Consider the following 21,986-nt stretch of genomic DNA (forward strand, 5'->3'; position numbering starts at 1 on the left):
TTCTCTGTGAGATGAAGATCCCATGCTTGGATTTTGCAACTTCAATCCCCAAGAAGCATTTGAGCTCACCAAGATCTTTGATCTCAAATTCTTGCTGCAATGAATTTTTGAGATCATCAATCTCCTCTAGATCATTTCCCGTAACCACTATATCATCCACATACACAATCATAATTGACACCAGAGCATCTCTCCTCTTTATAAAGAGGGTGTGATCAGACTAGGTTTGTGTGTATCCAAAATGGATAAGTGCCCCTCTGAACCTGTCAAACCAAGCCCTAGGTGACTGTTTCAATCCATACAGAGATTTTCTGAGTTTGCAAACCTTTCCTTTACCAACATTTTCATAAAAGCCTGCTGGAATGTCAATATATACCTCCTCTTGTAAATCATCATTGAGGAAAGCATTTTTGACATCAAGCTGAAACAATGGCCATGAATAGGTGGCTGCCAGAGATAAAAGAATATGAGTTGAATTCATCTTAGCTACCGGTGCAAAGGTTTCTAGATAATCAACACCATAGGTCTGAGTATACCCTTTTGCTACCAACCTTGCCTTGTACCTCTCTATCTTGCCATCGACCCTATACTACACTATGAATACCCATCTACATCCAACTGTCTCCATGTCTGTGGGAAGATCAACTATTTCCCAAGTTTCGTTTTTAACCAAGGCTTCCATCATGGTTGTTTTCCACTCAGGTTTGGAGAGGGCCTCAGTAACATTCCTGGGTAAAGACACAGAATCCAGAGAAGAAAGGAAAGCACAATAGGAGGGTGATAAGGCATTGTAGGAAAGATGGTGTGAAATGCAATGGGTTGTACACTTTCTCTTCCCTTTACGAAGAGCAATGGAAAGATCAAGATTAGTGGGATCAGCTGAAACAATTGTGTTAGGTACAGGAACATTATCATTAGAAAACATAACAGACTCAGGCTCACGAGGAATACTTGGAACTGTATCTGTTGAATCTGGAGCTTCAAAAGGACTGATAGAGAGTGGTGTGGGTTGAGGATGTGTGGAGCCAACCATCGTCTGCCGGCACTGATATTTTTGTGGCGCTACCCGTAGTGGCTCAAGTAATGAAACTGACTAAACTGATGGGGGTGCTAGCTAAATTAATGGAGGTGCTGGCTGAATAGATGATGGAACTAATGTAGGCACCAAAGAAACAGGAAGAGGAACAGATTGTAAGTTCTCCCCAAGACTCTCCCCCTGAGGGGAACCACTCGAGAAGAAGAAGAAGGTGGATTCAAAAAATTTAACATCCATAGTGACAAATCTGCTCCTCGACAATGGGTCATAACAGCAATACCCCTTTTGGATCTGAGCATACCCAAGAAAAGCACATTTCTTGACCTTAGGATCCAATTTCTTGCGATGGGGGCCAAAAATGTGAAAAAAGGAAACACAGCCAAAAACCCTCAGAGATATGTGAAATATATCCTCATCTGGAAAAAGAAGATTAAATGGCACCTTAAACCCCAAAGTTCGTGAAGGAACACGGTTAATCAAATGCATGGCTATAAGGACTACATCTCCCCAGAAATGCACAAGAACTAAAGCACTCACCATAAGACTCCTTGTCACCTCCACAATGTGTCTGTTTTTCCTCTCAGCTATTCCATTCTGTTGCGGTGTATATGCACAACTGCTCTGATGAATTACACCATGTTCTAAAAAATACGTGGTCAGGTCCTTCTCAAAGTACTCTCTGGCATTATCTAATTTAAAAGCCTTAGTTCTCACCCCAAATTGTGTGAGAACCATCTGGTGGAACTATCGTACCAAGTTAGGAACCTCATCTCGTGATGTCATCAAATATATCCAAGAATATTGTGTATAATCATCCATAAACAAGAGAAAGTAACGGTATCCTCCCATGGAAGGGATATGATATGGCCCCCATACATCAGTGTGAACAATATTAAAAGCAAAAGTACTTTTATTACTTGGTTTAAAAGACTGTCTACAATACTTTCCTAACTGACAACTCTCACACTCCAAGGTAGATAACTGAACAGACTTCAACAACTTTGGGAAAAAAAATTTCAAAGAACTAAAAGAAAGATGTCCCAAGCGATTGTGCCAAACCATAATCTGGTTCACTGACTCTGACCCACTACTACTGTTGTTGCTAACATGATGGCCCTAATGTCTCGGAATCTGATCCAGAAGGTAGACTCCATTCACCTCACAACCACTCCCAATCATCTTCTTTGACTCCAGATCCTGCAAAACACAATTATCAAGAAGAAAGGTCACGGAACAATTCAAATCTTTTGTTAAAGAACTAACAGAAAGTAGGTTGGTATGAAGTCTAGGGACATGTAAAACAGAAGATAAAGTTATATCATTGGTCACTCTAACTATCCCCTTCCCAGCAATGGGAACATGTGAACCATCTGTTGTAGAGACTCTGTCTCTACCAGACTACAATTGATAGGAACTGAAAAGGGTAGGGGCATTAGTCATGTGCCCAGATGCTCCTGAGTCATAATCCAGGAAGATCCCTCCTTACCTGAAGTGGATGCAAGATTTGCAATTGCATATGAACTACCTGTATGTGCAAAAGAAGTGTAGTTGGCTCCTGCATTCTACTGTCCATCTGAAAGGCCAGAGTTAGGTGAATCTTTCTTACTTATAAGCTGTCCAAACCTCTCCAATTTTGTCCTTACTGCTGCTACTGCAATGGATTCTCAATCAGTTTGGGAAAGAGGGGTTGAAAATTCTCCTGTAGTGGCAACATTTGCATTTCCCTTCTTGTTCCTTATTCGGGCAGGCATAAGATTTGGATGAAGCTTCCAACAAGTGTCCCTGGTATGCTTAGGCTTCTTACAATAATCACACACCAAGTCCTTCTTATCTTCCCTTCTAGTCTCACTACTCCCCCTATCTCCATTCGGCTTAGGTTTGGTTGTACTAACCATAGCCGACTGGTCAATCATAGGCTGTCTCAGCATTACATTCCTCCTACTCTCCTCTCTAGAGACAAAGAAAGGCATAAGCTTGAGAGAGTATCACACCCTCCCTAGAAAGAATATGCTGCCTAGCAATGTCAAATTCAGGGTTCAGCCCTACCAAGAACTCAAAAACCCTATTCCTCTCTACCAGACTTTGATAGGTTGTTGCATCATTTACACTTTCCCATACCATAGTTTCTAAGTGATCCATTTCCTACCAAAGGGTTTTTATCATGGAGAAATACACAGCAGGAAGATTTTCTCCCTGTTTCATACTTATCACCTAATTCCTTAACTGATAGGCTCTGGCTTCATTTTGCTTCTGAGAATAGGTTTCAGTCACTCCACCCCAAATCTCCTTAGCAATATTAGCCCATAGGAAATTTTTTGCAATATGAGGTAACATAGAATTACACAGCCAGGACATTACCATGTAATTCTCCTACATCCATCGGGATGAGTCTATATCAGGTTTCTTCACCTTCCAGTGATGTACCCTAATTTTCCACGGCCACCAATAGCGATCTTGGATGATTGTGCCCACTCTAAATAATTTGTACCATCAAGTTTTACTATAGTAATGATCCCAAAGCCAAAAATATCACTACTACCTCCAACACCCAATCCCATAGTACCGGTGGATTTCATCTCGGTATTCCAACTCTCCATCTTACTTCAAACAACAGTTCAACAGTAAGAAAAAATAGATTGGAGACCTTCCAAAAACAATTTAATATCACACACACAGAAACCAACCCTTCCAGAAGAAGAAAACCTTATCCGAAGAGAAATCTCTCTCCTCCCCACGCCTCCCAACAGAGAGAAGAGTGAATCAATCACTCCAGGAGGCTCAAAAAAATCCAGAAACTTAACCACCCTCTTCAGAAAATCAAAATAAAACTAACAATACCCGGGCACCCAAGATCAGATAAAAAACAAAGAGTCCAACTTTTCTAGGACTCTTCCCCGTACTCCAATTCTTTTGCCGAACAGTAGATCACCTTCCTGATGACTAGATCGCACCAAAAAATCCAAGAACTGGGCAATCTATAGCAGATCAATCAGCCCTTTATTACTTCATGCAGTCGGCCGATCTAGGGCTGCATGAGAATGCTTCAAGAAACCCTAACCTTGCTCTAATACCAAGTAGAAATCTGCTGAATTCAAAAATATGAATAGAAAAGGTAGTTTCTTGAAGAGAAAGGGAAGAGAGAGAAGGAGAAGAAGGAGAAGAAGAGAAGAAGAGATCTTAAAAAGAAAAGAGATCAATAATCTAGCCGCCCCCTTCACTTATTATTTATACTAAAAACAATAGAGCAATACAAATGCAACTATGCCCTTATAGGACGACAAAACATAAAACAGCATATATAAGACTCAAAAACATAATAAAATTTGGACTCACATAACTATTGTGGTTCCCATCTCCTATCTAACAACTAACATAAAAGATCTACTCAGAAAAACACCATAAAACTGATTAATCTTCAACAGTATCCTTCCCCAATTCCTCAAGCTCATCAGGTATGATGTGTGTACTGGAGATAGGGTTCTCTTTTGGGACACCTGGATTGGTAACTTCACCCTTAAGGACCTATATCCATCTTTGTATTCTCTTTCCCTTTTTAAAAATGAACCCACTCAAAGGTTTGTTTCTTTCTCCCAAACCTCTGGTATCAATTGGAATCTGGGGTTTTGAAGAGATCTGACAGACTTTGAGCTTAATCAAGCTACTTTGATACTTAAAACCCTTGGCACTGTTTGTTTGGATTTCTCTAAACATGATGCTAGAATCTGGACTCCCAACACTCTGGGTCCTTTTTCTTGTGCCTCTTTTTTCTCTCAGTTAAGTTATGTCCCTAACCCTCAGCCTTTCTTCTGGAAGGAAATCTGGTCTAAGCCCATTTCCCCTAAGGTTGAAGCCCTTTGTTGGGAAGTCTCTCTTGGGAAATTAAACACTTTTGATAAACTTCAAAGAAAAGGCCCAACCTTTATATCTCTCCAATATGGTGTTTCCTTTGCAAAGCAAGAAAGTTGTTACCATCTTCTAATATCCTGCCCCTTTGTTGTGAAACTTTGGGAAAAAAATTTTGGGCTTTTTGGTGCAGGTGGGTGATGCCTATGCAAATCAAGGGGCTTTTCAACCCTACAACATTCAGGTGGCCTAAGAGAAGAGGGAGAGTTTATGCAGATGTGTTAGGCTTCTTTAGTATGGAGAGTTTGGGAGAAAAGAATGAGGCTACTGTTTGGGACTGTCTGTTGATTAGAGCTATTAATTGGGCTAAAGTTTTGGATCTATTTTCACTCTTCTCCTTTGATGACTTATGGAAAAACTAGGAATTAGTTGTAAAATCTTCTTTGCTTAAGGCATAAGCTTTGGCAAGTTTGGATCTATTTTCGCTCTTCTATGAAGAACCCACATATTAAGTTTCAGCAATGATGATAAGACAAGCATATTACACTTAAGCTTTGGTAAAGGGTACAATTTCCAAAAGAAAACATCAAACAGTCAAAATAAAATCAATGCACCTCAAGCATACTTTCAAGCAAAATGCAGAGAATATTTTAAAATCACCAATCATTCAATTACCAAAAGAACCAAGAATTTGGACGTTGTATAGGAAACAGTACATAATAACAAGTTTTGGTAATGATAACAGGTACCGGATCTATTTGTGATAGGAAGTGTCTGTGGACAATAATCCCAGTTACAGCCTGAAAGAAATGCAATTAGAAAACATAAGCAAAAAGTAAATGTCAGAAACATAAATAGGTAACTGTAGAACCAATAGTTTGTTCGCCAAATTACAATAGGTTTAATTGCACTCTTGAAATCTTCATACAAAACACACATTTCTTTTTAACCCTAAATTTTTAAGGATGAAAATAAGTTGGATACTCCAATACCATCACAAAAGCCTGACCCCAACCTACCCCATCTATGAAAATATTGAGAATTGCACTGTCAAGCCTGCCCCAGTTATATTGTAGCCACACCTGCAGACCATGACCTAATTTTTCTGCTCAGGATCCAGTGCATCTGGACTCAAAACCCATTTTGTGGCATGGCTTCTTAGCTAACATTATCCAAACCTGATACTGGTGAGACTAGTATACTGTTTTCTGACCTGTTATTTGTCTTCCCCACTCATTCCAGAACTTCATTCTCTCGAATCTTACTTTATTTTCAAAGACCTCTTATGTTCCAAGTCAACCATTAACATTACTATGCATTCTTGCATCAATTTCTCTACAATTTTCACTCTCTAACTTGTCTTCTTGACATGTCTGCAGGATCATGATTTTTTTATCAATAACTGCAAACTTCATTGGTTAAGAAAAGAAAGAAAATATAAGTACAATAGGAGATAAAACAGCTTATCTCCAAATCCGAAGAAAATTATAGTTGAGCCCAAAACATTTAATTTCTCCCAACCCCTTGTTTTGCCAAAGCATCTAGCATCCATACCCCTAAAAGAAAGTTTGTTTGCTGTTCACACCCTCAAACCAACTATTTATATTATGTATGATTAATTATAACTATGCCCTTAGGCACCCAAATACAAATGAATGTAAATATAGAACACTGTCCTTACACACAGAATTCTCAACATTCTCCCTCAAGCCTCTATCATGCCCAGCTTGCCTTAATTACTATCAAACTTTAGTTTGGGGACTCCCCTAGTAAGATAATTTGCAAGTTGATCTCCTAATCTTATAAAAGGTAGGCATATTTTTCCACTAGCTATCTCCTCGATAAAGTGTCTATCCACTTCTATGTGTTTTGTGTTGTCATGTTGAGTAGGACTATGATCAATTTTATAGTTGTTTGGTTGTCATAGTACAGTCTCATTGGGACATCAGCTTGAACCCTATATTTCAGCAAAGATAAAAGAGAGAATAGAAGAAGGAAGAGAGAAGAAGTAATTCTATTCTGTATATTGTAAGGCTAGCGGCACCTAAGTTTATATTTATACTTAGGGTGAGAGATTATAACAAATAAGAGAGAAAAAACCAAAAATACCCCTACACTAGTACATTACATGTTGCAACACTCCCCCTCAAGTTGGAGCATATATGTCAATCATGCCCAACTTGTCACACAATTCAATATGTCACAAATAGTGAAGACCCTTTATAAAAACATAAGTTAATTGTTCCTTGGAACTGATGCAAGGAGTACAAACTTCCCCCTTTCAAAGTTTTTCCCTTATGAAATGCTTGTCAACTTTAACCCAACTCTCCAATCAAATTTTTTACCCATAGCACTTCAGCAACTCCATGCACCATGGCTCTATGCTCGGTCTCAGCACTAAATCTGACCACTACACTTTGATTTTTACTCCTCCAAGTGACCAAATTTCCACCAACAAAGGTACAGTATCCACTAGTTGATTTCCCGTCATCAATTGCTCCGGCCCAATCTGCATCTCTGTAGATTTCCACTTTCATATGACCATGTTTCTTGAATAGTAACCCAGTTCCTAGATATTTCTTTAGATATCTAAGTACTCTCTCAGTTGCCTCTAAATGGGAGGATGTTGGTGCATGCATAAACTGACCAAGGATACCAACAACATAAGCTATATCTGGATGAATCATTGATAGGTAGAGAAGTCTTCCTACCAATCTTTGAAACTTCTTGATATCTTTCATTGGTTCTCCAATACAATCACCAAGCCGATGGTTTTCATCAATAGGGGAATCTACAGGCTTTGCTCCTAACTTTCCCATCTTGCAAGAGATCTAGGACATATTTCCTTTGAGAAATGAAGATGCCCATTTTAGAGCAGGCAACCTCAATACCAAGGAAATAACGTAGCTGTCCCAAATCTTTCATCTCAAACTACACAGCAACGAATTCTTTAACTTTTTGAATCTCAGAGTCCCAAATCCCTATAATCACAATGTCATCAACGTAGACAATCAATACCACAACATTCTTCTGGTTTCTTTTGACAAACAAAGTATGGTCAAATTGGCACTACTTGTACCCAATTTGTTGAAGAGCCAAGTGAAATCTGCTAAACCAGTCCCTTGGGGATTGTTTCAAACCATATAAAGATTTCTTAAGTTTGCAAACTTTCGCTTCACACCCTTGTGCTACAAACCCAAGAGATTGAATCATGTATACTCTTCTTCTAGATCCCTATTCAAGAATGCATTTTTTATGTCCAATTGGTGGAGTTCCCAATCAAAGTTAACAGCCACAGATAGCATAATCCGAATAGTGTTCATTTTAGCAACTAGGGCAAATGTTTCTGCATAGTCAACCCCATACACCTGTATATACCCTTTTGCAAGTAACCTAGCCTTATACCTCCCAACCGACCCATCTACTCTGTGCTTTGCTGTGAATGCCCACTTGCACCCCACTGGCTCCTTGCCTTCAAGAAGATTCACCAACTCCCAGGTGTTGTTTTTTGTGTAGAGCACAAATTTCTTCCTTCATTGTATCTGTCCATTCAGGTATAGATAAGGCTTCTACAACACTTTTGGGAATGGAAACGCAATCAATGGCAGTTAGAAATGCACGAAATGAGGGTGTGATGTTTTCATAGGACAAGAACTGAGCAATAGTACATGATCTAACTCCTTTCTTATGAGCAATTGGGACATCAAGATCATTGGTAGAATCATCAATAGCAATAGGCCTAGTAATGTCAAGGGGAACAAGAGTACTTGGATTTTCCTTCAAGGAGTCAAATGGTGTCAGATTATAGTCTCTAGCTGCTCCACAGCCTTTGAATTCAGTTGTCCCTTACGGCGCCTCAAGAAGACACGGAATGGAGAGGAGTCAAGAATAGAGGGAAGAGAAACTTGAGGAGTAACTTGAGGAGCTTGCCTCTCCTCCTCCACACTATTCTCCCCCTGGGGAGAGGCTTGGAAGAAAGATTCAGATTCAAAAAAGGACACATCCATCGATACAAAGTACTTATGTGTGATAGGATTAAAGCATTTGTAGCCCTTCTGGTAAGATGGATAACCCAAAAAACACATGGAACCGACTTTGGGTCCAACTTACCCCGATTAGGAGATAGGTCATGAACAAAACACTTACAACCAAACACACGTAGAGAAATAGAAAATAAAGGCATACGATTAATAACATAAGTTGTAGCCATTACAGCATCAACCCAAAATCGTTTTGGAACATTCATGTGAAGCATCATACTACAAGCAACTTCAAGAGAGAAGAGTGTAGGTCTGAAATAAATTTGACTTACCAGTCATATGGTTTGATGCCCCCGAGTCAATGATCCAAGGTGATTCGATTGCAGAGGTACACACATGAAATGTAGAAGCACCTTTACCTGATCTAGAAGAAAATGAAGTAGAAAGGGTAGGAGACGACCTATCCATCTATCCAAGAGTCCTACCATACAGTTCCAAATGATTTATGAAGGAGTCAATGATGTCTTCCTTGGGATCAGAACCACTAGGATGCTCTTGGGAAATTCCAGTAGTCAAATTGTTTGAGAGGTAATCTTGTGCAGCCAGATTTGCAGAAGTAAATTTCTTCTAAGAAGGCTTCTTTGAAGTGTCTTGATTCTTGGTTGCCCACTTGGGCTTCCCCACTAACTCCCAACAAATCTCCCGAGTGTGTCTAGGCTTTTGGCAATGAGTTCACCACAGTTTGTCCTTGTCCTCATTTTTCCTTGATTGTCCCTTTTTCATTCTGTGATGATTCGGCCTGCCTTGGAATTTTGCATGTCTGAGATCGGTAATGTAGAAAGAAGTAGAAAGGTTGAGAAGAAAGAGAGAAGGAAGAAAATCTTGTTCGAACTGGAAGTATCAACATAACCTTCTCCCTGTCGGCCAGACAGTACTTATATTATTAAAAATAATTGAAAAGACATATGTGCCCATATTTAAGTGAGGAGCACTGATTCCAACACAACATTACAGATCAGCAACATTAATCTAGGTATAAAGACAGAAATACCCCTATGCTAACACTCCCCCTCAATATACTCCCAGCTTGTTACATATGTAGTCCACTTTTCCCCGACTCAAGCCTTTTGTAAATAAGTCAGCCCACTGGTTTCCGGTATTAACATGTGTATTGTCTAGCTCTCCATTCAGCACCTTCTCCCTCACAAAGTGGTAGTCAACTTCAATGTGCTTGGTTCTTTCATGAAACACCGGATTAGAGGAAATACGAATTGTAGCCTAATTATCACAATAGATCTTCATTGGAGTATTGATGTTGGACCCCACTTCCTGTAGAAGGTTCCTTAGCCACACTAGTTCACAAGCGGTGTGCGCCATAGCCCTATATTCTGCTTCTACACTACTTCTTGCCACAACCGTCTGCTTCATACTTTTCCATGTCACCGGGTTACCTCCAAGGAAAGTGCAACAGCCTATAGTAGACCGCCGATCAGACATAGAACCAGCCCAGTCAGCATCAAAATACCCTTCTATTTCAAGTTTTCCGCCACTCTTGTATATCAAACCGCGACCCGGAGCCCCTTTTAAATATCTCACAATTCTCATAAATGCATTCCAATGAGGAATCAGATGTTTTTGCATAAACTGGCTTACCACACTAACCGTAAATGAGATGTCTAGTCTAGTAATGGTTAGATAGTTCAGTTTACCCACAAGTCGTCGGTATCTGCCAGGGTCTTCAAACACTTCACCCATATCACTGCTCAGCCTGGTATTTGTGTCCATGGAGGTTTCAGTTGGTTTAGCACCCAACAAGCCTGTTTCTTCCAGCAAATCAAGCACATATTTCCTCTGGTACAGGTTAACACCATACTTGGATCTTGCTACCTCTATCCCCAAGAAATATTTCATCTTACCAAGATCCTTTGTCTGAAAATGATCCTGCAGATAAGTCTTCAGCCTGCAAATACCAATGTTATCATTCCCAGTAATAACAATATCATCTACATACACCACCAACAGTATTTTTCCTCCCAGAGAGTCATGACTAAATACAGAATGATCAACTTTGCATTGTTTCATACCAAACTTCTTTACCACCTCACTGACCCTACCAAACCATGCTCGAGGAGACTGTTTAAGCCCATATAAAGCCTTCCTTATTCTGCACACCTTACCATCCTCCCCCTGAGCAACAAACCCTGGAGGTTGCTCCATGTAGACCTCCTCAAATAAGTCACCATGCAAAAAGGCATTCTTGATATCAAGCTGATATAGCGGCCACTCATACATGGCTGCAAGAGAGATCACAACACGAACTAACCCTATCTTAGCAACAGGTGAGAATGTCTCTGTGTAGTCAATACCATAGGTTTGAGATTACCCTTTTGCAACCATTCGCGCTTTCAGGCGTTCAACACTACCATCAGACAGATACTTAACCGTATAAACCTATTTACAACCAACAACTTGCTTCCCAAGAGGAGGAGCAGTGAAGTCCCAAGTATGATTATGATGAAGCGCAGAGAGTTCTTCCATGGCTCGGCACCACCCTGGAGAGGCAAGGGCTTCCTGAACATCCTTAGGGACAACAACTGATGATAACAAAGTGACAAACTGGCGATGGGAAGCGGAAAGGTGAGTAAGTGAAACATAATTAGAAATAGGATGAAGGGTGCAAGTGCGTTTACCTTTCCGCAAAGCAATGGGAAGATCAAGTTCAAATGCTGAGTGCAGGTCTGGTGCCGGATCTATCAACGGAGATGTAGTCGGAGGAGTAGTAGCTAGTACGTGTGGGCGATGTGTATACACATGACGGATAGGTGGGCGTTCAACAGGTGGTGGCACCAGAAGCAAGGGATTGGTCACGGTTGGAACAAGGGGGAGAGGGTCGGCAACGGGAAGTGGAAGAGGAGAAGGTGATGAGGAGGAAGAAGCATCACCAGACCCCAAAAAGAACGGAGTAGACTCAAAGAATGTGACAGCAGCACACAGAAAGGACCGTCGAGAACCAGGATGGTAACACCTATACCCTTTCTGGGTCCGAGAATAGCCAAAGAAGATGCACTTGAGAGAACAGGCATCAAACTTGTCATTCCCGGGACCCAGATTATGGACGAAGCAAACACACCCAAATACCCTCGGCGTAAGAGGAAACAGAGACAAAGTGGGAAACAAGACCTAAAACGAAGAATGACCATCAAGGATGAACGTGGGCATCCGATTAATCAGAAACCAAGATGTAAGCACTGCATCACTCCAAAAGGGTCTGGGAACATGCATGTGATGCATGAGGGATCTTGCTGTTTCCAGGAGATGGCGATTCTTTCTCTCAGCCACCCCGTTTTGTTGTGGGGTGTAAGTACATGAGGTCTGATGTATAATGCTATGTTGGTCCAGGCATTCCTGAAATGATGAGGATAAATATTCGCAGCCATTATCAGAACGGAAAATTTTGATGTGAGTACCAAATTGGTTACGAATCTCAGCATAAAATTTCTGAAAAATGGTAAACAATTCACTTCTTTCTTTCATTAGATAGAGTCACGTCATCCTTGAAAAATCATCTACAAAAATGGCAAAGTATCTATATCCATTATATGACATCACTTTATAAGGACCCCAAACATCTGAATGAATTAAAGAAAAAGGGCTCAACGCACAGTTTTCAACCCTAGAACTAAAGGGAACATGATGGTGTTTCCCAAACTGACACGGCTCACAATCCAAAACAGAAAGCTGACTCAAAGACGGGACCAAAGACTTCAAGACTTTTAGCGACGGATGACCAAATCGGAAGTGCCACTGGAGAGGAGAAAGGGATGACTAGAGAGCTGTTGAAGTTCTACCACCACCACCGTCAAGATAATACAGTCCACCAGCTTCATGCCCTCCACCAATCTTCATCCCCGTCTTGAGATCCTGAAAAACACACATAGAAGGAAAAAAGGTAATGGAGCAGTTAAGTGATTTGGTCAACTTACTAACAGACATAAGATTAAAAGGCAATTTAGGAACATACAAAACTGAGGAGAGGGATATAGGGTCTAGGTCAACATTACCAACACCACAAATTGAGGATGTGGAACCATTAGCAAGGGTGACAGCCGGTGATGTTGAACAATGAGATAAGGAAGAAAGCACACCTGGAGTTCCAATCATGTGATCAGAGGCTCCAGAGTCAATGATCCAAGGATTGGGTGTGGATGCCAGACAAGCCATACCTGAGTGAGCGAAAGCCACCGTGTTCTGCTGTGATTGGATAAACCTCTCATATTCATCACGGGGAACACTCACCATCTCCTTCACGGGACCATCTGTGGATGTAGGAGGTATCTGATCAGATGAATGATTCTCCTGTCTAAAGCTGGAATTTGAGTCACTGGTCGCGGCATGATTGGCCCAAGTTGAGGGTGGACCATGTAGATCATAACAATAGTTAATGGTATGTCCATCCATACCACAATGAGTGCACTTCCTCGGGCCTGAGCCACATCCTCCACCACGGGCTCCCCCTGAATCTCTGCCCCCAGTACGACCACCACCACGATTATAAGTAGGCCCACCATTGCCACTTCGGCCATACATAGAACCACTACCACTACCACGGCCAGACTGAGCTCCCCTAGCTCCACCTCTAGCACCACGGCCTCTCGATACAGCAAAGGCAAATCTATCTGAGATAATAGAATTCTCAGTAGATCCGATAGAAATCCTCCGAAGTCGAGCAAATACCTCTTCTAAGGAAGGGAGAGTTGATCCTCCTAATATCTGAGCTCGTACCGGTTCATATTCAGACTTCAGTCCCACCAAGAATCTAGTCACATCAAGTTGTTCTCTTTGTTGTTGTTGAATCTTGACATCAGAAGTGAGAGGGTGATAGACATTCAACTCATTACGTATGTTTCTCATGTTGGCATAGTACTCCTCAAGACTCTGATTGCCCTATTGCAGGTTAAAGTACTCTTGATACAGCTGATACACTCGGGTTGTATTGTCCTGACCCGAATACAATTTCTTCACATGGTCCCACACCTCTTTGGCAGTGTCAAGAAACATGAAGTTTACACTAATCCTGGGTTTCATACTATTCCACAACCATGTGATGATTTGAGCATCCTCTTGCTCGTAGTCTTCATACTCGTGAGATTCAGTGGGGGGTTTCTCCTCTCTTATGTGTTTTACCTTCTTCTTTGCCTTCAGAAAGACTTCGACGGATTTAGCCCAAGGCACATAATTCTCTCCATTTAGTTTAATGGAGGTCATCTGAACATTCAGGTAGTCTGTAGACACCACCACATTAGGTTTATAATCACTGTTATCTCCCATTCTGTTATCACCAATTCTGCACACTTGCTGAATTCTATTACCACTAAATTCTGCACACTGCACACAACAAGATCACACCTGTCACACTGATTTCAGCACTTGTTGTTGCTGAAAAGTGTGTTCTTTACACCACAAACCCTACTCCTATGACTACCTGAAATCTCACCACTGTATGATCATAACTCTTCCTTCGAAATACACAAAAACCAGCATAAACCCTAGCACACTACTGTTTGAAACACAAGCACATGGTCTGAAACACATCCTATTTGATCCATAACAGATATCTTGCACTAAAATCTCTTACCATATCACTGAAGTAACAACCCCACGAGTAGAAAATCAGTCCACACAAGACAGCCACTGCACCACACAGATCGGCCCTCTATTCTTCATCGATTAGGGGAGGGCGATCTTAGAAACCACAGCAACCGACCACACACGACCTGACTGGAGGCATAGAAACCTCCAAGAGAAAAGGGCGATCACTCCTTTTTGAAGGGATAGGATATCCATCACATGAACGCCCAAAGATTGCGGAATAAGGGGGCGAATTTCAAAAAAAATTCTCTCCCTTCGACTAGGAAACGCATTCCCTATTTAGAAAATCATATTTTCAAGGATCATTCTTGAACCATAAACTGAACCAGATCTTAACCAAAAGGAATAGGAAGGGATTTATACCTGATACGGAGAAACAGTATCTCCCAATGGAGGTGTTCACGCCCAAGGAAGGATCCAAAATCTACTCCCACTGAAGATGGCACAGTGCAGGATGAAGCAGAATCAGTAGTGTTCTTCCAAAAGAACTTGACCCTTCGCAAGAATCAACAAGATGGCTTGTGAATACAACTCCAATCAATCTTTTCTCCAAAAGATTGGTATCAAAATCAAATCTTGATTACTCCTATAGAGAGTAGGAGATCGAACTGTTGGAGGCGACAGCTGCAGGAAGGAGGCGGCAAGAGAGTATTCGCAGGGTGCAGAATTCTCTCTTTTTGTAATTTCAGCTCTGAAAACAAGAGTATGATGGTTGCATGTCAAAAGGCTGTCGCCCCCTCCTTTTATAATTTTAAAGGGATAATCTCCTAATCCCATTAGGAGTTGCTAATCCAAATCATATTTGGATTAGAAGTCCCTTTAAGTGATAAAGGATAACCCTCATCTTATCTGCAGATCAGATCAGCCATCTCCTAATCTAATTAGGAGGCTTCCAGATCTAAATCTTATTCAGATCAGCCATCTCCTTTTAATTGACTGATCAAATCAGCCTAGTTCGAATGGGCTTAAGGCCCATTTAAGATTATGTACTCACTTAGCCTTCCAAAATGCTGCCCAGTTGGGCTTCCTTGTATGGCGTGGGACCCAAACATTGATCTACACATCAGCCACATGGGTTCAGCCCAGCCTTTATTACAACGCCTGGCCGAATACACTGTTATGGACAGTGCACCCCCTGAAACCCATCTTATGGGATCTATGGGCCCAACACTTACCCTAAGTGGTCCTTGGGCCAAGCCACCTTGTAACACCCAGGGACTGTGGGCAGATGCAAGATTGGCCCATCAGGTATTATCCTCAATGGTCTTACACTTAACCTCTCAGCCCATAATGATCATACACTGCCCGACAAGAGAAGACCTCTCCCTTAGCTGCAAGGAACAGTGTTGCACTCTCTGCTTATATGGATCTCGGGAATTAAAACCTTTTCCAAATCATTTCGAAACCATAATATATATACTTTCATATCTCATATAAAATATATTTTGCAAAACAAATCTCAACGATTGAAATCGGCTGCCGGCAGTCTTGGTTTCCATCAGTGAGAGTGCATCCCCGATCATTACCTTTGTCCGACAAAGGGGTTGATCCTGTCACTATGATCACCCACTCAGATGAATTCTCAGACTGTCCCAACATACCCAGGTTTTGACCCCCACTAAGGATCTCACTGATTGGTATATCAAAGACAGCCCAATCCGACACCTAGTGTAGTATCATAATCGAGTCTAGGGGTCGGGTGTAACTTTCCAGTTTCACCCATCAATCTCCAAGGTCCAGGGAAATACTGAAAATCTGGTCCAGTTCAAAGATTCAATTAATCATACACTGTATGTGCCTAAGGTCTCACCCTGGTAGCTGAGACAGGCCACCCCAACCGACTTGGTGGCACCACGGTGTCAGCCTTGTTAGGATAGGTCTCCCCAGACCGACCCACTGGCTGTGAACATTCTAAACTAACACGAGTCTCATTAAGTGTCCAGTTTAAGGGTATTACACAGAAACATACCAAGGGAACATTAATCAAATATGCATTTTTATTCATTTACAATAAACTCATAAAGTACATCATCTTGATTGAAGCTAAGGGTGTACAAAACTGTCTAACACTTTTCATCCCTTTCCCTTATCTCCAGTCAAATGCAGAAAAAAAGGAGAAACCCTAGATAGGGTGCGCAGAGAATAGATATCTAGGCAGACAGAAATCTAGGCAGATTCAAGTAGCTCTGATACCATGTGATGATTCGGCCTGCCTTGGAATTTTGTCTGTCTGAGATCGGTTATGTAGAAAGAAGTAGAAAGGTGGAAGAAAGAGAGAAAGAGAGAAGGGAGAAAATCTGGTTCGAAGTGGAAGTGCCAACATAACCTTCTCCCAGTCGGCCAGACAGTACTTATATTATTAAAAATAATTGAAAAGACATATGTGCCCTTATTTAAGTGAGGAGCACTGATTCCAACACAACATTGAAGAGACATATGTGTTACCCCTATGCTAACACATTCCAATGTTACCTCCTCTTGCAGTCAGGGCAATAGGTTTCTCCCCCTCAGAAACATTCATTAGACTCTTTCTGCTCTCTTTAGATTGAACTAAGGCATATACCTCCTAAACGGAAGGAAGTTCCCTACTTCCTAAAATATGTACCCGAAGAGGTTCATAAATAGGATTCAGCCCCAACAAGAAAGCAAACACTCTCTGTTGGGAGACAAGTTTTTTGTATGCTTTTTCATCCTCATCATTCTTCCACTCAATAGTCTGATAATAGTCCAGCTCCTTCTATATAGAGGTAAGGGCTGAACAGTATGTAGATAGGCTACAGTCTCCTTGCTTACAAGTAGATGATTCTTCTTAAAGCCGATAAATCTTGGCAAAATGCCTCTTTTCAGAACAGGTTGCCTTGGCTTGTTCACAAATTTCACAAGTTGTGTCAGCCCATATGAATTTTTTCTTTACATGAGGCAGCATGGAACCTAACAGCCATGACATAACTATGATGTTTTCTTGATCCCATCGATCATGTTCAGCTGTACCAGACTTTGGTTCTTTAATTTTTCCACTTATGTAACCGGCCTTCCCCCTAGCTGTGATATAAAGTTTGATGCCTTTGGACCATTCCAGATAATTCAGTCCATCAAAGGGGGTAATAGACATAGAGAAATTCATGCTGTCCAGTCCCCCATTAAGGTTTCCTTGATGGGAAGTAATACCAGAGGTTGCTGAATCCTCAGTAGCCATTTTTCCCAATATGTTATTGTTGATTTTCCAAGAAAAAGGACTGAGACAAAAGTTCTGTACTTCTACAACACTGTTAGGAAGACAAACCAGCCAGAGCGTAACACACTAACCAAGCTATAGCACTGTAGTTTAAGAAGTCTCCAAAGAAAACAGGTCCAGCCGAACTGTAAGTCAATAAACCCTAGCCGAAACACTTCATCTTATAGGAGAAGGAGACAACCAACTGTGACATTCACGGTAGTCATATACTTAAATATGAATGTAACAGTACATACCTGGAGTACAGTAGTAATTCCATGACCTACAGTCCATAAAAAACCAGGAGAAAACCCTAGAAAACTGCTTACTGCATTCGGCTGCCACCACAGACCTCTTCTTGGTACAACGACCAAGAGAGAAAAGAGAAAAGAAAAAAGCAAAGACGGGAGGGCTAGGTCAGTCCGATGGATTCTTCACTTCTTCTTCCAATCAAAGAACCCAGTTTCAGATGGGGAACACAAACTGAGAAGGTTGTGCCCAGATCAGAGCTCCGATACCATGTAATTCAGCAAAGATAAAAGAGAGAATAGAAGAAGGAAGAGAGAAGAAGAAGAAGAAGAAGAAGAAGAAGAAGAAATAATTCTATTCTGTATATTGTAAGGTTGGTGGTGCCTAAGTTTGTACTTATACTTAGGCAACAGCTTATAACAAATAAGAGAGAAAAAACCAAAAATACCCCTACACTAGTACATTACATGTTGTAACCCCCGTCTTTGTTAATAAAATTCTTCAACCATAGCAACTTAGATACTCCAGGAGCCATTGCCCAGTATTCTACCTCTACACTAGACTGGGCAACCATAGAATGCTTCCTACTTCTCCATGACACCACATTATCACCCACCAAAGCACAATGGCCAAATGCAAATCTCGTCATCAATATATCCTGCCCAATCTGCATTAGTGTATGCTTCAATCTTCAAATGCTCATGGTTGGTGTATAGCATTCCCTCATCTCTTCAGATAAGCAAGAATATTGTTGATAACTTGCATATGAGAAGTTCGAGGGTCATGAATATATTGACTCACCACACCAATAGCAAAGGATATGTTAGGCCTAGTCAAGCACATGTAAAGAAGGCAACCATCGAATCTATGATAAACTCCTCTATCTTGAAGTACGGACATATCCATCAGAAATACTCAATTATGATTGTGGTCAATCAGAGCATTATTTTCATTGTATTGACTTTTATTTGCTAACATATAAATAGACCTAACGGGACAACAGAACCACAACTTACTACACCCCTTTTTCAGTTCAATGAAATTTCTATTTATCCTTCAAAAAGAATTCACAACAGAATTTAATTCAGTTACAAACCCTTTCAGTCAAGTGAGAATCTAATTTCATGGTGAAGTAAGAAACAGAATGTTGTTGCTCGTTCAAGTGTTGAAGCGGAGTATGGGTCTATGAATCATGGTGAAATTGAGGTGTTATGGTTGATATCTTTGCTTGAAGAGCAAAGAATTGAGTATGAAAATCCCTTGATGCCGTATTGTGACAATCAGGCCACCATTAATGTTGCCAACAACCAAATACAACATGATAGGACAAAACATATTGAGGTGGATTGACATTTCATTAGATAAAGAATTGCTTCTCAAGAAGTGTGTTTGTCGTATATTACCTCAGACATGCAGCTTGCTAATCTCTTCACCAGAACAGTCACTAAAGTCAAAATGCAGACAGATTTACACAAGTTGGGAATGACCAACATGTATTCCTAACTTGAGGGGAAGTTTAGAGATATAGTAGATCAGTCTTAAGCTATTATATGTGTGTGGTCCCATGTCTTTTGTTGTTGTTTTACTGTTACTATTATTTGATTTTCTCTTTCTTATAGGCGGTAAGGGTATTTCAGTCATTGTAGCTTATCTTTTAATGGCTCATATAAAAAACAATCAGTGGAGCAGCAGAACCATTACATTTTGTTCTCCTTCTTTTCTCATTTATATTCTTCTTCTCCTTCTCTTCATCTGTTTTCTCCTCTTTTCTTCTCTTGGATGATTTCATCTTAAATGTAATTCTGTTGACAGCTTTTTATTCCAAGTATTAGCAAACAGTAACATGTCTCATCACTAGTTATGGTGAGTGGTTCTCATACCCTAGAGTGATTCTAGGTACCCCATGAGTGATTCCAGGTGTTCTTTCTCTTCTTTCTTTCTCTATTTTCTTTCTTATTCCTTCAAGAACCCATTACAGCCATCAACATCCATAAATTCCAGATCAAGGAAGATCATTCAACATTTTCAAAGGGCTGGAATTGAGTTGATCCTACATCATATTGGGAATGGAAACTGAATAAGTGATGAGATGTTAGCACAAGGATTTTTAGGCGGCGTGACAGCTGAATTTGAAAGATATTACTGAGGAAGGAGACTCAAGAAATTGTAATTAGTTGGATGGGAAACAACAGCAAGGCAATGTGGCAGTATAGACAAGTAATCAAGCAGATAACTTGGCTATCAAGGGAAGCAGTTGTAACCTTTCAATGGGTGCAAAGTTCAGCAAATGCAATAGCAGATGCTTTGGCTAAACAAGGGGTTTACAGGAAACAAATGTTTCGGCCCCGACTGTAATTCTATGAATTTGGGATAGGTCACTAGTCCAACCTATATGTGGGGCCTTTTGGTTCTTAGCTTTTTTACATTATTTATCCTTTTTGAGTTTGATAAAGTTCAGATCTGTATATGCTTCAGTTTCAGAAGAAAAAAAAAAAAGAGAGAGAGAAAGAGAAGAGAAGAATAGGTAGAAGGAAAGACTGGTTCGAACTGGAGAAAACACCTCTCTAGTCAGCCAAATTTATTTATAGTTTTCTAAACAAAAATAAAGAAACACAATGACTATTGTGCCCCCACCTAAGTGTGGGACACATCACTTAACTTAGAATATAATAGTAATTACATCTAGCATGTAACATAAAGTAAAAAGACTAAACTACCTGTCAATAGCCAACTCTAACACCCCCCCTCAAGCTGGTGAGTATATGACATATAGTCCCAGCCTGTTACATATGTAATCCACTCTTCCCCGACTCAGCCCTTTGGTGAACAAGTCTGCCCATTGATTTCCTGTGTTAACATATGCTCTACTTATCACTCCACTAAGTACCTTCTCTCTCACAAAGTGGCAATCAACTTCTATATGTTTTGTTCTTTCATGAAACACCGGATTAGAAGAGATATGAACCGTTGCTTGGTTATCACAATATAGCTTCATAAGAGTGTCAAACGAGTACCCCATCTCCTCTAAGAGATTCTTCAACCACACTAGTTCACATGTTGTGTGTGCCATGGCTCTATATTCAGCTTCTGTAGTACTTCTTACTACCAATATCTGCTTCTTACTCTTCCATGTCACCAAATTGCTCCCAAGAAAAGTGCAATACATTGTAGTAGACCTTCTATCGGATATGAAACCAGCCCAATCAGCATCATTGTACCCCTCTATCTCAAGACTTCCACCACTTTTATATAACAAGCCACGGCCTGGAGCTCCTTTCAAGTACCATACAATCCTTAACCGCATCCTAATGTGGGATTCGAGGATTCTGCATAAATTGACTCATCACACTAACCACAAATGAAATGTAGGGCCGAGTAATGGTTAGGTAATTCAACTTACACACCAACCTCCTATACTTTCCAGCATCTTCAAACTCCTCACCTACATCACTACTCAACTTGACATTCAATTCTATGGGTGTTTAGACTGGTTTGGCACCCAACAACCCTGTTCCCTCTAGTAGATCAAGGACATATTTCCTCTGGCACAAGTTAATACCATACATGGACCTTGCTACCTTTATCCCTAAAAAATATCTTAGTTTAACAAGGTCCCTTGTCTAGAAATGATCATAAAAAAATGTCTTCAACCTATCAATCCCCAATCTGTTACTGCCAGTAATAACAATGTCATCTACATACACCACCAATAAAATCTTCCTAGCACCAGAATCATAGTTGAATACTAAATGGTTGACCTAACATTGTTTCATGCCAAATTTCTTCACCACTTCACTTAATCTGCCAAACCATGCACGGGGAGACTATTTAAGTCCATAAATAGCTTTCTTGAGCCTACACAACTTACTATCATCCCTCTGAGCAACAAACCCTGGTGGTTGCTCCATATACACCTCCTCAAGAAGATCACCATGTAAAAAGGCATTCTTGATATCAAGTTGAAACAAAGGCCAATCATAAATAGCAGCTAGAGAGATCAAAACAAGAACAAAAC

General features: G+C 40.6%; 1 protein-coding gene across 10 annotated transcripts in view; it reads right to left on the reverse strand.

Annotated features, from left to right (window-relative positions):
* LOC148846522 (transglycosylase) overlaps window positions 1–21,986 on the reverse strand; it is a 129,440-nt gene that overhangs the window by 81,206 nt on the left and 26,248 nt on the right. For all 10 annotated transcript variants that reach the window (XM_088955346.1, XM_088955341.1, XM_088955338.1 and 7 more), the window contains one exon: window positions 5,629–5,679. In XM_088955346.1, the coding sequence (XP_088811472.1) occupies window positions 5,629–5,679 (51 nt within the window). The remainder of the gene's footprint in view (window positions 1–5,628; window positions 5,680–21,986) is intronic.

Source organism: Nelumbo lutea, chromosome 7 (assembly GCF_056320005.1).
Source record: "Nelumbo lutea isolate HS-2025 chromosome 7, American lotus-T2T, whole genome shotgun sequence".
Lineage (NCBI taxonomy): Eukaryota > Viridiplantae > Streptophyta > Magnoliopsida > Proteales > Nelumbonaceae > Nelumbo > Nelumbo lutea.